This window comes from Taurulus bubalis (genome assembly GCF_910589615.1).
Source record: "Taurulus bubalis genome assembly, chromosome: 18".
NCBI lineage: Eukaryota > Metazoa > Chordata > Actinopteri > Perciformes > Cottidae > Taurulus > Taurulus bubalis.
This window is the reverse complement of record NC_136606.1, coordinates 978,683-996,047: the sequence shown is the minus strand read 5'-3', so window position 1 is coordinate 996,047 and position 17,365 is coordinate 978,683. Positions and strand designations below refer to the sequence as shown.

Sequence of the window (17,365 nt, the reverse complement as noted above, 5' to 3'; positions counted from 1 at the left end):
ATTTCCCAGCATGCTTCTGTGACCAGGACAACCCCGGACAGCTTTATATTTATTTTGTTTAGGAACGAAAACAACAAAACAGTTTGGTCTTTCCACAGTTCCACCAATCACCAGCTCTGGTTTGGTCAGAATGAACCGTTAATTCACAGAGTTGCATGAGAAGATACGACGGGTTCCTCTTTGCCTGCTGAGCGGCTCGTTTGAAAAACGACCAGAAAAAACGCCCAAAAGCCGATGTGCTAGTATAATAATAAATTCATATATAATGGTCCAATCTCCAGACCCTCGTGCAGACCTGCTGACAGCCACTGGCCCGGGTTTCTTTTTTGCTAAATAATAGATTTCCTTAAGTTCTTCTGAAGAGCTAGTTGTTGCTTTCCCCACAACCTGAAGTAAACTAATGCTTCACAATACTAAAGCCATGTTCATGTTTTACTGATAAATATTGTCCCATCTTACAAAAAACAACACACGTACTTCCTGAAAACCAGTAATACGCACCAGCTTGGAGAGGTTCATGTCCCTCAGCACCCTCATCACCACAGTCTGCTCTGGTTCTGACGGGTTGGATCTCTTCACCGCTCCCAGCGTCCTCAGAACCGATAAAATGTTCCTCAGACCAAAATCGTAGTGGACCTGGTGTAAAAACACAACTGATACCATGAAGTACGTTTTCGGATAAATTAAGCGAGATTGTGTGTGTTTGAAGAAGGAGGAAGTTTAAAAAGGTTTCTGACGTTCGACCCGCTGTGTCACGTTACTGTCATGGACCCGACCTGTTTGGAGAGCTGCTCCTCACACAGCTTGTAGAGGGTGTAGAACTTCCTGCTGAGGACCTGGTTGTCACGAAAACCTGCGCTGGCCAGTTTGACCCTCATGATGATGGCTCGGTCCGGGACCATCATGGCGACCGTGCGGAACTGAATCTTGAGGTTCTCGGGAAGCTCCTGACGACCGGCGTAACCGGGGTTCTGGAGGAACAAGAAGTTCCCGTCAAAGTCCGAAGCTCTGCAGTCGCCTCGGAGGTGGATCAGGTCTTTACCTCTAACTTCGTCTGAGGTAGATCACTTCCCCAACTCTGGTTCTGAAGTAGATCAGTCCTAAAGCATTGACTGGTTCTGAAGTAGATCAGTTCTAGAGCATTGACTGGTTCTGAAGTAGATCAGTTCTAGAGCATTGACTGGTTCTGAAGTAGATCAGTTCTAGAGCATTGCCTGGTTCTGAAGTAGATCAGTTCTAGAGCATTGACTGGTTCTGAAGTAGATCAGTTCTAGAGCATTGACTGGTTCTGAAGTAGATCAGTTCTAGAGCATTGCCTGGTTATAAGAAAGATCAGATCTAGAAGTCTCCAACTGGTTCTGAGATACTTCACCTCTGGAACCCTGTTGAAGAGGTAGATCAGTTCTCAAACTCTGGTTCTGGAGTAGCTCAATCCTGGAAATGTCTGTCTTTTCGAGATCAGTTCTCAGACATTGGTTCAGATCTAGAACTCTAACTGGTTCTGAGGTAGATCAGTTCTGTAATCGCTTAATTCTGGAACTCTCCCACGTAGATCAGTGCTTGGACCTTTCTTGCTGCTTTCGAGATAGATCAGTTCTAGCATCCTGGTTCTGATGTAGTTCAGCTCGGGATCTCTGACTGGTTCTGAAGTAGCTCTACAGATTCAGAACTTGAGGAGTTAAGATTGTAGAGTGTTTTACAGCGTTAAACAGATTTCTATAGAGCTTTAATGGTGATATTCCAGAACTCATAGAATCCTTAGTTCTACGTTGTCCTTAGTGAGCAGTTGTTGTTCTTAACTCTTACTCTAGAACCCTTTAGCTAAATGTAAGGCCCTGAATCCTTCTCACGCAATATTTCGGAAACCCTTTTTCTAGGAATGACTGCCATCAATAATAACTCCATTTTACACAGTTACCATGGTGAGGAAGATGCCGAACTCAGGGTCCATGTCCACCACGTCTCCGTCGGTGAAGACAAACTGTTTCTTCTTGTTCCTCTTACACTGCAGGACGACGTAGATCTGCTGGGCGGCCACGGACAGGACCGGCAGCTCGATGCGGTTGAACTCGTCAAAGCAACCCCAGGCTCCGGACTGGGCCAGACCTGCACAGACACACAACAACAACAACCAGATGACACTTTGATAGACCGGCTATTTCCCAGTAGAACCTCGGGGGTTCATTTGGGAACATCTGGCCGCTCCGATGTGTGTTTCAGCACTCGTATCTAGAACCTCTCGACATGATACGAGTCTTCTGACTCAAACACAATAGTTTGACATGAATTCATCAACAATAACTAAATAACGACCCACACGAGAGCGATCGCACACGCACACACACACACACACCTTTGTAGATGCGTCCAAGTCCTCTGTAGTCCATCTGGTCCGAACAGTTGAAAACCACCACGTACTTCCCCAGACAGCGACCCATGTCTTTAGTGGTCTCGGTCTTACCTGAACACACACACACACACACACACACACACACACACACACACACACACACACACACACACACACACACACACACACACACACACACACACACAATTAGTCCGTATAGAAAGTCAACATGAACATAATTCAGTCTTCACTCGAGATACCTGGACTGCGTTACCTGTTCCTGCCGGGCCAGCTGGAGCTCCGCCCATGCTCATCCCCAGAGCCTGGGACAGAGTTATGTAACACCTGGACAGACGTTCAAGAGCGTTAACAATGAAGGCATCATTTTAATATCAGTACCCCCCAACCGTCGGTGGGTGTCAGGTGACTGTGCACCTGTCTGTCAGCGGCGTGATGACCAGCCTGTCCGTGCAGCCCAGGTATTCGTTGCAGTAGCTGAACTCCACGTCTGTGATCTGGATGACGCATCTGTCCGTCTCCTCCAGGAAGTAAAACCTCGACTGTTTCTGCCACTCAAAGTCTGACGCAGACCTCACGTTCAGACGCACCTGATGAGACAATCAACCATGAGAACAATACCTCTGTGACTTCGACCATCATCCCGTCCGTCACCCACCAGCTCGTCGAAGATGTCCCTCTGGTGGACGTGGATGGTGATGAGCGTCTCGTACTTGGTCCTCTCGTTTCTGCTCAGCTCCCTGGTCGTCATGTCGATCAGCTCGTTGAGGAGGTCCAGGAACTTCTGATTGGTGGTCTGCATGATCTGTCGGCCAATCAGATAGCGGGCAGTGAGGGGCGAGGATCTACGCGGTGATAAAAGATGCTCCTATTTTCAAAATAAAAGCACCTTCTTGTCAGACTTGCTGAGAACCAGCGCATCTTCTGCATCCCGGGTCCAGATCATCTGGATTCCCAGCAGGCCAACCTGAGCTGGAAACGCCGACTGGAACTCCAGGATCTTCAGGCCGGGGTCGCTGATGGCCAGGTGCGCCTGACGAATGACTGCGTGGAGGGTCTGCCTCACACCTGCTAGCAGCTGTCCTAACCACGCCTCCACGTTCCCCTGGAAGAGACACGACTTAACGCTGCAGCCCATAATACTTGTTCATGACGCATGCTCACTGGGTTTCAGTCAGGCTTCAGCGCCCGGTTCTGCCGAGTGAAGTCAATGCTTCAGGTTGGACTCTAAATGAACATCATGCTGTATTGAAGAAGACTTGAAACTAGAGATTGAGACATAAACTCATGTTTACAATGTTTACTGAGGGAATACATCAAGAGAAGTAGAGTCACTTATATAGACTTCTATACAACCAGAGGAGTCACCCCCTGGTGGTCAGGAGAGAGAATGCAGCTTTAACACATGAAGCATAGACTTCTATACAACCAGAGGAGTCGCCCCCTGGTGGTCAGTAGAGAGAATGCAGCTTTAACACATGAAGCATAGACTTCTATACAACCAGAGGAGTCGCCCCCTGGTGGTCAGTAGAGAGAATGCAGCTTTAACACATGAAGCATAGACTTCTATACAACCAGAGAAGTCACCCCCTGGAGGTCATAGAGAGAATGCAGCTTTAACACATGAAGCATAGACTTCTATACAACCAGAGGAGTCGCCCCCTGGTGGTCAGGAGAGAGAATGCAGCTTTAACACATGAAGCAAGGTGTTGTGTACCTGAGCCAGGACGGGTTGGCTCAGCTCCACGGTTTCTCCTTCTTGAGACTGAAAACTGATGATCTGGTCGTAGACCTTCTCGTTGAAAACGACTCTGTTCACGTTGTCAAACAGGCTGAGCAGGTGAGCCTGAGACGCAGAGAGACAGGGTGGAGCTGAACAGGACGCAACCACAGCATACAGACAGACAGACGCAGGTCACCTGAGCGCTCACCTGGATGGTGTGTGGGTCGGAGGCCTGGCCCAGGACCTCCAGCAGCGCCGGGTCAGACACGAAGAAGAAGCGAGGAAACACCAAACGCTTCTTCTCCAGGTAACCAGAGAGAGACTTCTGACAGAGCTCCAACTGCTCCAGCAGGTGAGGGAGCACCTGGAGGAGGAGGAGGAGATGATGAAGGTGAGGAGGATGAAGAAGGAGAAAAAGAAGTAGAGGAGGAAGAACAAGAACAAGAAGTGAATCCAGAGTCCTGCCAGCAAGGCCACGCCCACCACCAGAGTCACAGTGGTGGGTGTGGCCTCGTGATCTTGTGGCCCCGTGGCCTCGTGGCCCCGTGATCTCGTGGCCCCGTGATCTTGTGGCCCCGTGATCTTGTGGCCCCGTGGCCCCGTGATCTCGTGGCCCCGTGATCTTGTGGCCCCGTGGCCTCGTGGCCCTGTGGCCTCGTGGCCCCGTGATCTTGTGGTCCCGTGGCCCCGTGACCCCGTGGCCCCGTGACCCCGTGACCCCGTGATCTTGTGGCCCCGTGGCCCCGTGACCCCGTGGCCCCGTGGCCCCGTGACCCCGTGACCCCGTGGCCTCGTGGCCCCTTGGCCTTATGGCCCCACGGCCTTGAGGCCTTGCTCAGCGGCTCCCGGGCAGCAGCACCTGTCCCAGCGTCTCGTCCCCCACGCAGCACTGCACGGCGTTGGGCAGCTCGTGCGCTCGCTGCATGACCCGCTGCCACGCCTTGTCGATGTTGTGGAAGCGTTTGGCCTCCTGCGGGGTCAGAGGGAGACGTTAGACTCCGTCCAATGGGAGAGCACACCTTCAGACAGCGGACGCGTCACGTGACCTGAGGCAGCTGCTTGGCGATGTCTCCGCCCACAAACACGGCCTCCAGGTAGATCCAGAGGTTCTGGACCGACAGCCAGCGCTCCAGCGTCTCAGAGGTGCTGGACAGCTTCTGGACCCACAGCTGGATGGACGGCTTGAAGGGGGCGTTGTACCTGAAGGGGGCGGAGCCTCAGGTTCACTCATTCATATTGAATTACTCGTTCATTCATTATTGAATTACTCGTTCATTCAGCAACATGTTCATTTTTTACATTTTTTTTTTTTAGATCTCGTTCCTTCCACCTTCCTGTCTTTCCTTGCTTCCTTACTCCTTGTCCCCCTTTTTTCCTTTCCTCCTTCCTTTCTTTTTTTCCTTCCCTCCAAGTCCTCCTTCTTTCCTAGTCCACCTTCCTTCCTTCCTTCCTTCCTTGCTCCCTAGTCTCTTTTTCTTTACTTCCTCGTCCCTGTTCCCTACTTTCTGTCCCTCCGTCCTAGTCCACCTTCATTTGCATCCTTCCTAGTCCTTGTTACCTTCTTTCCTTTAAAGTAATTCTTCGTTCCTTTCCTTCCTTCCTAGTCCTTCTTTATTCCATTTCTTCATTCCCTCCTACTTCTCCTTCCTACCTCGCTTACCTTCCCTTTCCTTCCTTGCTTCCCATAGTCTCCCTCCCTCCCTGTCCTTCCCTCCTTCCCTCAGCCCTCGTCTCCTCACCTGTTGCTCAGCAGAGAGGTCAGCAGCATCAGACTGTCCTTCCCTCCTTCCCTCAGCCCTCGTCTCCTCACCTGTTGCTCAGCAGAGAGGTCAGCAGCATCAGACTGTCCTCCATCATGGAGATCTTGTCGGCGGCGTCGGCTCCTCTCAGCAGCAGTTCTCCTCTCGTCCTGAAGGAGGCGAAGGCGAGCGTCTGTCCGCTCCACTCGTCCACTACGTCCTTCAGCTTGGCCTCGATGTCTCTTTCCTTCACGGCGCTGATGCACACATCCTGACGCACACAGCAAACACAACGTCTCACTGACTCTCATCCTTTGGAGTCTTTACCAGTTCTTCAGGATCACCTCACTGACTATCATTTTGTATTTTTTTGAGGTCATTTCCAAATGTTCCGGATGTTTTTTTTCACAGGTTGTGTGAAATATATGCAAATAATAAAAAACGAGAATAAATCACATTTTCTTGCGTATTGTCCTTTTTTATGGTGATAAAGAAAATCAACAGAAATACTTTGGTGCACTGACGATGACGGTTATTTAACTGTAATGCTTTCTTTCTAAAGCTTGGACATTATTTATTATAGTATATATTATGAATATTATGTATAAATCCTTTATTTTCTAAATGATGGAGTCTGCATATTATTTATGCATGACACAATATTGATGAAAATAGAATAAATCAACATGAAATCTTTGGAGTTGCGTGTTGGTGGATTATTCCTGAATCTCCAGAAAGATAACGTTGGTCATCTTGGACATTTCAGGTTGAAAAAATATAATTATGGAACAAATATCTTTATTAAAAATAAGTACTGAAGTCTATGGATAAGGAAATGAAGAGAATTAAGAGAAATGAAAGAACGCGAGACAAGCGAATAGAAAGCGAGGTGTACCTCGATGTCCTCCTTGTGCTTCAGCAGCGGGGCCTCCATGAGGTTTCTGAGGGAGAACGTCTCCGACTCCACCTGGAAGCTGTGAGCCGTCAGCTCGCTGAGGCGAGTCCAGTGCCGGGGCAGCATCACCTGCAGGGAACAGACCACAATGCATCAGCTGCAGGAAACGGACCACAATGCATCAGCTGCAGGGAACAGACCACAATGCACCAGCTGCAGAGAACAGACCACAATGCATCAGCTGCAGGGAACAGACCACAATGCATCAGCTGCAGAGAACAGACCACAATGCATCAGCTGCAGGGAACAGACCACAATGCATCAGCTGCAGAGAACAGACCACAATGCATCAGCTGCAGGGAACAGACCACAATGCATCAGCTGCAGGGAACAGACCACAATGCATCAGCTGCAGGGAACAGACCACAATGCATCAGCTGCAGGGAACAGACCACAATGCATCAGCTGCAGGGAACAGACCACAATGCATCAGCTGCAGAGAACAGACCACAATGCATCAGCTGCAGAGAACAGACCACAATGCATCAGCTGCAGGGAACAGACCACAATGCATCAGCACTGCGGCCCCGCGCCCGCAGAAGGACGCTCTGGTGTCAGGCGGACCGACCTTGTCGGCCATCATGCTGAGCAGAGGGCAGGTCTCCGTGAAGTCATCGATGGTCTTCTTCAGGTCTCGGAAGGCCTGCCACTCCTTCAACGCCTTCGGGAGCTTCCGGATCCTGAAAAGAGCCAGTGAGGGAGGATGAAACTACTCTGGATTTAAAACGCTTTTAAAAGATCAAATTAAACTTCATTTCTGTTCATCAGCTGCTGACCAAAACCTTATCATTTAACTAAATAAATACATTAAATTCATTTTCACTTTAATTTACCGCCAGCATCCTGAAGTGACATATTATTTATATATATATATATATATATATATATATATATATATATATATATATATATATATATATATATATATATATATATATATATATATATATATATATATATATATAAATAAAATATTATAACTGGTCCTGAACCAGTCTCAGTCTAGTCCTGGTCCTCTATAGACCTCAGTGTAGTCCCGGTCCTCTATTGACCTCAGTCTAGTCCTGGTCCTCTATAGACCTCATGTAGTCCTGGTCCTCTATAGACCTCATGTAGTCCTGGTCCTCTATAGACCTCAGTCTAGTCCTGGTCCTCTATAGACCTCATGTAGTCCTGGTCCTCTATAGACCTCATGTAGTCCTGGTCCTCTATAGACCTCAGTCTAGTCCACCAGAGATAAGATGGTCTGGTTCTATAGAGTTCTTCTTGTGGTCTGCACCTGTTCTGGAAGTCCTGCAGCTCGGCGTTGATCCTCTCGATGTCGAGGTCGGCCCAGAGGACGTCGTAGTAGCCGGCGACGCTGTCGATGACGGAGTTATACAACGTGTAGAGTTTGGACATCAGCGATAGCTCCTTCCTGATCCTCTGCAGCTCTGGATACTCTGCAGGGAGGAAAAGGGAGATTAGGGAGGTAGGACAGGAAAGAGGGAAGGAAGGCAACCAGTCCTCCGGTCGGTCGTACCGTTAACAGCCAGTCCAAACAGCTCCTCTCCTCCAGAGTACGTGGTGTACTTCCTCCACAGCTGATCAAACTCTGCCTGGAAACTCTGCAGCCGCTCACTGGCTTCAGCTGGAGCGACGCCCTCCATCCCCGGACCCCTGCAGGAACACACTTGTGACTGATTGCTCTTCATCACGCACCCATGATCGGTACCTGTAGTAGGTACCCCTGACACGTACCCATGATCGGTACCTGTAGTAGGTACCTATGATCGGTACCCCTGACACGTACCTATGATCGGTACCCCTGGTCGGTACCTATGATCGGTACCCCTGACACGTACCTATGATCGGTACCCCTGGTCGGTACCTATGATCGGTACCCCTGACACGTACCCATGAGCGGTACCCCTGGTCGGTACCTATGATCGGTACCCCTGGTCGGTACCTATGATCGGTACCCCTGACACGTACCCATGATCGGTACCCCTGGTCGGTACCTATGATCGGTACCCCTGGTCGATACCTATGAGCGGTACCCCTGGTCGGTACCTATGATCGGTACCCCTGGTCGGTACCTATGATCGGTACCCCTGGTCGGTACCTATGATCGGTACCCCTGGTCGGTACCTATGATCGGTACACCCAATTGGAACCCCTGATGCGTACCTGTGGTTGTACTCGGAGCAGAAGCTCTGGACGTTGCTCTGGAAGCTCTGCACCGCAGACAGCAGGTCCGCCTTCATGCGGGGCTGGATCCTCACCAGAGTGTTCTGGTTCTGTACCACCTGAAACCACAACACACTTGGATCCACATCAGCTTTCACAAAGGGGTCGCTAGTCTTCCTGAGGGACCCTCAAAAAACAATTAAAACATTTAAAATCACACAGTATGTTTACAATGTGGAAAGATCAGAAAAAAAAAGAAAATTATGAATAAAAAGATTCAGAAACGAACATTCTGTCGGTCAGGACCCAAACCTTGAAAAGAAGCAACACATGAACATCTAAAACACGTCGGGTTAAAACGTGAAATCACGATTTTTGTCATTTGAGTGATTTCACCGTTTTTTATCAGTGTTTTGTTATTTTATTTTGTTATTTTAACCCTTTATGAAATAATACTTCCACGAGTTTTTGTTTGGCATCTTTACAACTTTCTTGAACCTTTTTTTAAATGTCAGGAGTATCGATACTCTAGAATCGGCACTTGGCCGGCCTCACCAGGGCGCTGAGGTTGGTCCAGGCGTACGTCAGGCCGTCCACGCGCTCGGCGTTCCCGCCACCGAAGAGCAGCTCGTGTTTGTTGAGCAGAGCGAAGGACTCCTCCACCGGGCCGATGGCGGCGTCGATACCAAGCTCCGCCTCCCGGACCTCAGACGGAAGACGGGGAGGAATGAGTGAGTTATTATTCATGCAGAGTGATAAATAAATAAAGATGAGAAGGTAAGAAGTACTACTACAAGTCCCAGCAGTATTAGTACTCTTGCTCGAAGACGTTATTTTTTATTTAGATAAACTGCTTTTATTTAATCGTCAGAACCATAAATAAAGACATTATATAAATATTATAAGTATTCTAAACATGAATGAAAACAGGAAGTAATCCTGAATAAATGACAACATGAATGAATTAATCAGTGAATCAATGAATGAACTAATAAGTACATGAATGAATGATGGAATAAATTAATGAATTAGTACATGAATGAATGAATTAATACACAAATAGATGGAGGAATGAATGAATAAATGGATGAGTGAATGAGTACATTAACGAATGAGTACATGAATGAATGATGAAATAAATGAAGGAATTAAAACATGAATGAATGAGTACATGAATTAATTAATACAAGAATACATGAATGAATGGATGAATAGAAAAGAGAAAGACTAAATGAGTAATTGATTATTATAATTAAGAGAAGTTTAGATAACAGGTCACTTGAAATGAATGAGTGACGTCTGGCAGCCAATCAGGCGCCGGCTGACCTCTCTCAGCGCCGCCATGGCTCCTCGCACGTCCTCCAGGTCTGTGATTGGACGCTGCAGGCGCTTCGTCAGCCCGTCCACGAAGGAGAAGACGCCGTCCATGGCGGCGGACGCGCGGCGGTGGAGCGCGGCGCCGAAGGCTCGTTTCCAGAGACGGCTCTCCTGAGCGAGCGCCAGCTGCAGCCGGTCGGTGTCGAAGAGGATCGGACCCACGCCGCAAAACGCCGGGAGCTCCGAGATCTGCACCTCCAGCTTCTGTGAGGACAGCAAGGCATTTTGGAAATATGCAACTTTAATTTGGGAAATGTGTTTTTTTCTGAATAAAGAAAATACGATGACATTAAAGTTGTTAATTTACAGTTTGTTTTGTTGAGAAAAGCATTGCTTCACAGGAAGTGTTGATGTGGTGGACAGGAAGTGTTGATGTGAAGGACAGGAAGTGGTGATGTGGTGGACAGGAAGTGTTGATGTGGTGATGTGAAGGACAGGAAGTGGTGATGTGGTGATGTGAAGGACAGGAAGTGTTGATGTGGTGGACAGGAAGTGTTGATGTGATGGACAGGAAGTGGTGATGTGATGGACAGGAAGTGGTGATGTGATGGACAGGAAGTGTTGATGTGGTGGACAGGAAGTGTTGATGTGATGGACAGGAAGTGGTGATGTGATGGACAGGAAGTGGTGATGTGATGGACAGGAAGTGTTGATGTGGTGAACAGGAAGTGGTGATGTGATGGACAGGAAGTGTTGATGTGGTGAACAGGAAGTGGTGATGTGGTGGACAGGAAGTGGTGATGTGATGGACAGGAAGTGTTGATGTGGTGAACAGGAAGTGTTGATGTGGTGAACAGGAAGTGTTGATGTGGTGGACAGGAAGTGTTGATGTGGTGGACAGGAAGTGGTGATGTGATGGACAGGAAGTGTTGATGTGGTGAACAGGAAGTGGTGATGTGATGGACAGGAAGTGGTGATGTGGTGAACAGGAAGTGTTGATGTGGTGGACAGGAAGTGGTGATGTGGTGATGTGAAGGACAGGAAGTGTTGATGTGATGGACAGGAAGTGTTGATGTGATGAACAGGAAGTGGTGATGTGGTGATGTGAAGGACAGGAAGTGGTGATGTGGTGGACAGGAAGTGGTGATGTGGTGATGTGAAGGACAGGAAGTGGTGATGTGAAGGACAGGAAGTGGTGATGTGGTGATGTGGTGGACAGGAAGTGGTGATGTGATGGACAGGAAGCGGTGATGTGATGAACAGGAAGTGGTGATGTGATGATGTGAAGGACAGGAAGTGGTGATGTGGTGGACAGGAAGTGGTGATGTGGTGATGTGAAGGACAGGAAGTGGTGATGTGGTGATGTGGTGGACAGGAAGTGGTGATGTGATGAACAGGAAGTGGTGATGTGATGGACAGGAAGTGGTGATGTGGTGGACAGGAAGTGGACTCACAGAGTAGAAGGAGATCTGAGAGCTGAACTCCGTCAGCGAGGGGTCGGACTGCAGGAAGGCCTGCACCTGCTCCTCTGGGTCCTAAACACATCTGGCTGTTAGTCCAGTTCAACAACAACAACAACAACAACAACAACAACACACTGACCTGGTTCCACAGAGCAGAGAAGTGACTGAGTTCATTCAGAGTGTCGGCAGCCTGAGCTCTCAGAGACGACACGATGGAGCTGAGCTGGATCACCAACCTGCTCCAACAACGACATCAAGGTCACAGACTGGTCCTGTAGAGGTCACTCAGTCACCACTAGAGGTCACTGAGGGTCAACTTCAGCCTGATGCAGACCAGGTCTCCCTGAGGTCTGAACCCCAGCATGTACATAAGAAGGGTGAGACCTTCGCCGTCTTAGTATTTAAACCTTCTCGTCTCTTAGTATTTGACCGTCACCGTTTTAGTATTTGACATTCGCCATCTTAGTTTTTCTCCATCTTGGTTTTAGATGTTTTTTATTGGCTGACTAGAGGATGGAGCTCTCAGACATTTTAGGCGACCAGAACGTAACGATAAACTGAAGGGACTAGCGGTTGCTTCCTGGTTCAGTCATAGACTTCAGAATAAAAGGAAGATCACTTCACCGGCTAATAGAAGTAGGATAGACGGCTCTGTAGATAAACAACTCTGGAAGACGAAACCCGTCATCAGAGACAGGCGGACTGACTTGGAGACGTCTCTGTGTTCGGCCAGCTGTCGGTCCAGAGGCCTCAGCACCGGCGGCTTCACCGGGACGTCGTCTCCTGCGTCCCGAACCGCCGCCTGCTCCACCTGGGCACAGAGAGCAGCTGGCCTGTGATTGGCTGTGAGAGAAAACAGCTGGCCTGTGATTGGCTGTGAGAGAAAACAGCTGGCCTGTGATTGGCTGTGAGAGAAAACAGCTGGCCTGCGATTGGCTGTGAGAGAACAGCTGGCCTGCGATTGGCTGTGAGAGAACAGCTGGCCTGCGATTGGCTGTGAGAGAACAGCTGGCCTGCGATTGGCTGTGAGAGAACAGCTGGCCTGTGATTGGCTGTGAGAGAAAACAGCTGGCCTGCGATTGGCTGTGAGAGAAAACAGCTGGCCTGCGATTGGCTGTGAGAGAACAGCTGGCCTGTGATTGGCTGTGAGAGAAAACAGCTGGCCTGCGATTGGCTGTGAGAGAAAACAGCTGGCCTGTGATTGGCTGTGTGAGAACAGCTGGCCTGTGATTGGCTGTGTGAGAACAGCTGGCCTGTGATTGGCTGTGAGAGAACAGCTGGCCTGTGATTGGCTGTGAGAGAACAGCTGGCCTGCGATTGGCTGTGTGAGAACAGGTGACTTGTTTACCTGCTGCTGTTTGTACTGCAGGTGAGAGTAAGTCCACAGAGGGATGTCTTTAGTCACGGACAACACAACGCTCACCAGCTTGTTCACGGTACTCTGGAACACACACACACACACACACACACATCTCTGTATTGTTAAAAATATCTACTGTCACAAGTAAAGCCATAATGAAAGCATTGAAATACAATACATGAAATAACAATAAAATTACAATAACATTTCAAAAATATATAACTAAACTACAATACAAAGAGATAAATATAATAGCAATACAATAACATAAGTTTGGAGTCACTTCATTCTTGATGACAGACGTGTTTTATTCAGTATTTACTCAGGTACAGCACCTGCATGTCTTCCAGACTCGGCCTCAGGACGATGTTGGGGATGGAGAGCTGGATGGAGGCTCTGAAGAGAGGAAGAGGAGGAGGAGGAGCTGAGCGGCTGCAGGACGAAGAGGACGGCTGTAATTTGAGGACGTGGAGTCTCCTCCTCAGGCCGTCCAGAGAGGATCTGGTGGCTGGAAGGAACACAGTGAGGGAACGACGATAACCTGTGAGGGAGGGAGGAGGACGAGAACAGAAAGATAGGAAGGGAAGGAGACAGGTAGGGAAGGGAAGGAGACATGACAAGGAAGGGAAGGAGACGTGTAGGGAGCAGCTGACCTTTGACCAGGGCCTCAGTGTTGCGGTGACAGAGTTGACCAATCAGGTTGTAGAAGCGACAAGGAAGACAAGACTGACAGCGAGTCTTCTGTTTGGAGTCTGGATGAAGACACAGGAAGGATCCCTGAGGGGGGAGGAGACAAGGAGACAAGGAGAGGAGACAAGGGGGGAGTAATTTAAAGTTTGCTTTTGACTCAACACTGTGTGTGTGTGTGTGTGTGTGTGTGACCTCCAGATTAACGGTCTCTGTCGTCTTCATCTTCCTCTTCAGCTCTTCAATCAGCTCAAACACATATTTCTCCACCTGCTGACTCTGCCTGCACACACACACACACACACACACACACACACACACACACACACACACACACACACACACACACACGTTTATTGTTTGTTTAAAACCCAAAACGACAAATCAGAGACATCCGTTTTAATCCGCACGCTCTCCTTCTTCTCTCTCTAAACCTGCAGCCTACACTACCCACAATGCAACTCCCCGGCCCACAGTTGGGATCGGCCTCACCAGCTCAGAGCGACGGCGGCAGCTCGGACTGAGCCGTCTGTCTGCAGCAGGAGGTCCTGAGGCGAGACGGGCGCGTCTCCAGGCAGGACCAGCAGACAGCAGGACGCCGTGGCCCCGAGCAGCCGGCCGATGCGACACTCCAGCAGGTCGGAGGCCGCCTTGGAGACCTGGTCCAGGTCCCTCAGAGCCCGGTGCGCTCGCTCTAGGATTGAACGGGACAGAGAGTCAGGTTCTCGGCACCCGGGGTTCTGCTCCGACCGCCGGCTCCTGGGTTCCTGCTTACAGGGCTCCGTGTTGAGGGCGCTCCAGGACAGCGTGGTGAGTCCCGGAGAGAGAGCCGCCTCCACCCGGCCGACGAAGGGCTGCATCAGAGGGAGCAGGAGAGGCGGGATCCTGGAGACCACCGAGGCAAAGTCCTGGAGCAAGTCCAGCAGCCTGGACCAGCAGAGAGACCAGGGAATCAGAGACCAGGGAACCAGAGACCAGGGAACCAGAGACCAGGGAATCAGAGACCAGGGAATCAGAGACCAGGGAATCAGAGACCAGGGAACCAGAGACCAGGGAACCAGAGACAATACAAGTTTAACAAACCCAGAATTCAAAATAAACGTGAAGTCAAGTTGAGTAAAGTCAACTAAAGTCATGTAAAACAAAAACAAAATGAAGAATATTCAAGGCAATGAGATTAAAGTATTGCTACATCTAAACACAACAATGAAAATCAGATCATGAAGAACCACAAAAACCAACTGGTGTGTGCAGTGAAGTCAAACCATGACTTCACATTCTAAAAGCAAAACAAAGCAGTGAAGTTGTTCTCACTGCTTGTGCAGAGCTTTGATCCGTGCTTCTCTGGAGGTCATCGCGATGATGACCTTTGGCACGGCCACCCCTAGATTAGCCATCCACCGGGCTTCCTGCAGCACCTCCAGCACCACCGGGTCCAGGTTCACGAAGACCTCCTGGAAAACACACAGTTCCTCTCACATTGTCCTGCCAGGAGGAACCGAACACTACTTCAGCAATAACAGCAGACCTGCTGGCAGACTCCTCTACACTGCTAGTGTCCAGAGATTGATGGTTACCGTAATTTCTGGCATATGAGCCGCTCCTTTTTTCCCCATGCTTTGAGACTGCAGCTTTTACAACGATGCGGCTAATTGATGGATTTTCATCGGCTAACTACCATAGTGCAGTGTTTTAGTGTTGGAGTGTTGGAGTGTTTTAGTGTTTTAGTGTTGGAGTGTTTTAGTGTTTTAGTGTTGGAGTGTTTTAGTGTTGGAGTGTTTTAGTGTTTTAGTGTTGGAGTGTTTTGGAACGAGGCCTTCAATGACGTGTGTCCACATCAGGTGCGGACTGGGGAACAACACAAAAAGTGTCCCAGGAGTTCCTGTCAAACCGACCTGCGCGTGCACTGAACACGGCGCGTTCATCCAGACGGTCGTGTGTGGACAGCAGAGCTCACTGCTAGACGGCCGATTTATTTGCACTATTACGGGCATGGAGGTCACACGGTGTGGACCGACCTGCGGAGCTGTTTCAATCTTACAAGCACCAAGACACATATGGTTTACCATTTTGTATTTCCCCCTATTAGTAACTGTAAAGTCACAAAACGCGCCGCGCGCGCCCCCGTGAAGAAAAGATAAGATAAGATAAAATAAGATAAGATAATCCTTTATTAGTCCCTCAGTGGGGAAATTACAGGATTACGGCAGCACTGCTCACAAGTGAATAAAGAGTAATAAAATAAAATCAAGCAATATAAATAAATATAAATAAGCAGTAAAACAGTAGAATATTAATATACAGACTGAATAGAAAAGTATATATATAAAAAACAACAACAGCGCGCCCCCGTGAACAGCGCGCCCCCGTGAACAGCGCGCCCTGCGCCTCTCCAGCGCCATCTGCGTTCTCAGATGCAGAACCCCCATCTGCATCTCCAGCAGAACCTCCAGCAGAACCTCCAAGAACCTCCAGCAGAACCTCCAGCCAGCACCACCCGTGGCTGGACTCCTCGGCTCTGTTCGTCCCTTTGACAAGAAGGAAAGGCGCGGCCACTGTTCCATGACGCAGCGCTCGCCTCACGATGTTGTGTCCAAACAACCAGTCACATTTAGTGCTAACGAAACAAGCCAACAACATTAAAACACTGCAGTGCTACACACACACACACACACACACACACACACACACACACACACACACACACACACACACACACACACACACACACACACACACACACACACACACACACCTCCAGTTGTCTGACCAGCAGCAACAAAAGCGCTGTGTTTAAATACGACTGCAGATTGTTTTTTTAGTAACACAGCCAGCATGTAACTCACCACATGTCCGTAATCCTCTGCGCGAAAGGCGTCATCAGTAAATCCAGCAGCAAGGTAGCTTCTAGGTTCTAGGTAGCAGCTAGAAGTTTCTAGTAGCTTTGTGCCCCTTTGACCAATCACAGCGCACGTTAATGGTCACGCTGGCCCGCTGACCAATCATACATCTCCGCCACCTCGCAGGCCCTCACGTCAAAGGATCCGCCCAGTTTGTCAAACTAAAGATCTGATTGGTTGAAGACTACGGCGTAGTGTAACGTCCGCAGGAACGACTCGCAGACAGACGTTGGTTGCGTTAGCTTGCAGGTTTATTGCAGAGTGTTCACAGAGCCCTGCAACAGGCTCTTCGCTAACAGTAGCTCCGGCTAACAGCTAACAAGCTCAACTAGCAGCCCCACTCGAGCATAACATCAACAACACAACGTCACTTCCTCCTTCGAGCGGCGAGAAATCCTTTACAAAAACTGACCGCATGCGAAGAGCAACTTTTCCTCAAGTCTGCCAGTGGATCCTAACAGCGTGGAGCAGTGTCAAAGAATCCACCACCACCAACCCAGTGGATCCTAACGGCGTGGAGCAGTGTCAAAGAATCCACCACCACCAACCCAGTGGATCCTAACGGCGTGGAGCAGTGTCAAAGAATCCACCACCACCAACCCAGTGGATCCTAACAGCGTGGAGCAGTGTCAAAGAATCCACCACCACCAACCCAGTGGATCCTAACAGCGTGGAGCAGTGTCA

General features: G+C 49.2%; 1 protein-coding gene across 1 annotated transcript in view; it reads right to left on the bottom strand.

The window, feature by feature from the left end:
* The window catches only part of dnah5l (dynein, axonemal, heavy chain 5 like), a gene marked incomplete at both ends in the record, with an annotated part of 59,281 nt that overhangs the window by 28,370 nt on the left and 13,546 nt on the right, over window positions 1-17,365 (bottom strand). The window contains 29 exons of the mRNA XM_079234145.1: window positions 502-636; window positions 777-971; window positions 1,919-2,106; window positions 2,354-2,461; window positions 2,625-2,695; window positions 2,786-2,958; window positions 3,027-3,173; window positions 3,258-3,473; window positions 4,086-4,214; window positions 4,300-4,455; window positions 4,951-5,061; window positions 5,138-5,291; window positions 5,902-6,101; window positions 6,726-6,854; window positions 7,354-7,465; window positions 8,065-8,227; window positions 8,308-8,444; window positions 8,955-9,073; window positions 9,510-9,659; window positions 10,281-10,535; window positions 11,726-11,806; window positions 11,874-11,970; window positions 12,442-12,545; window positions 13,083-13,175; window positions 13,430-13,602; window positions 13,748-13,871; window positions 13,977-14,064; window positions 14,274-14,708; window positions 15,096-15,235. Coding sequence (XP_079090271.1) covers window positions 502-636; window positions 777-971; window positions 1,919-2,106; window positions 2,354-2,461; window positions 2,625-2,695; window positions 2,786-2,958; window positions 3,027-3,173; window positions 3,258-3,473; window positions 4,086-4,214; window positions 4,300-4,455; window positions 4,951-5,061; window positions 5,138-5,291; window positions 5,902-6,101; window positions 6,726-6,854; window positions 7,354-7,465; window positions 8,065-8,227; window positions 8,308-8,444; window positions 8,955-9,073; window positions 9,510-9,659; window positions 10,281-10,535; window positions 11,726-11,806; window positions 11,874-11,970; window positions 12,442-12,545; window positions 13,083-13,175; window positions 13,430-13,602; window positions 13,748-13,871; window positions 13,977-14,064; window positions 14,274-14,708; window positions 15,096-15,235 — 4,383 coding nt within the window. The remainder of the gene's footprint in view (window positions 1-501; window positions 637-776; window positions 972-1,918; window positions 2,107-2,353; window positions 2,462-2,624; window positions 2,696-2,785; window positions 2,959-3,026; window positions 3,174-3,257; window positions 3,474-4,085; window positions 4,215-4,299; window positions 4,456-4,950; window positions 5,062-5,137; window positions 5,292-5,901; window positions 6,102-6,725; window positions 6,855-7,353; window positions 7,466-8,064; window positions 8,228-8,307; window positions 8,445-8,954; window positions 9,074-9,509; window positions 9,660-10,280; window positions 10,536-11,725; window positions 11,807-11,873; window positions 11,971-12,441; window positions 12,546-13,082; window positions 13,176-13,429; window positions 13,603-13,747; window positions 13,872-13,976; window positions 14,065-14,273; window positions 14,709-15,095; window positions 15,236-17,365) is intronic.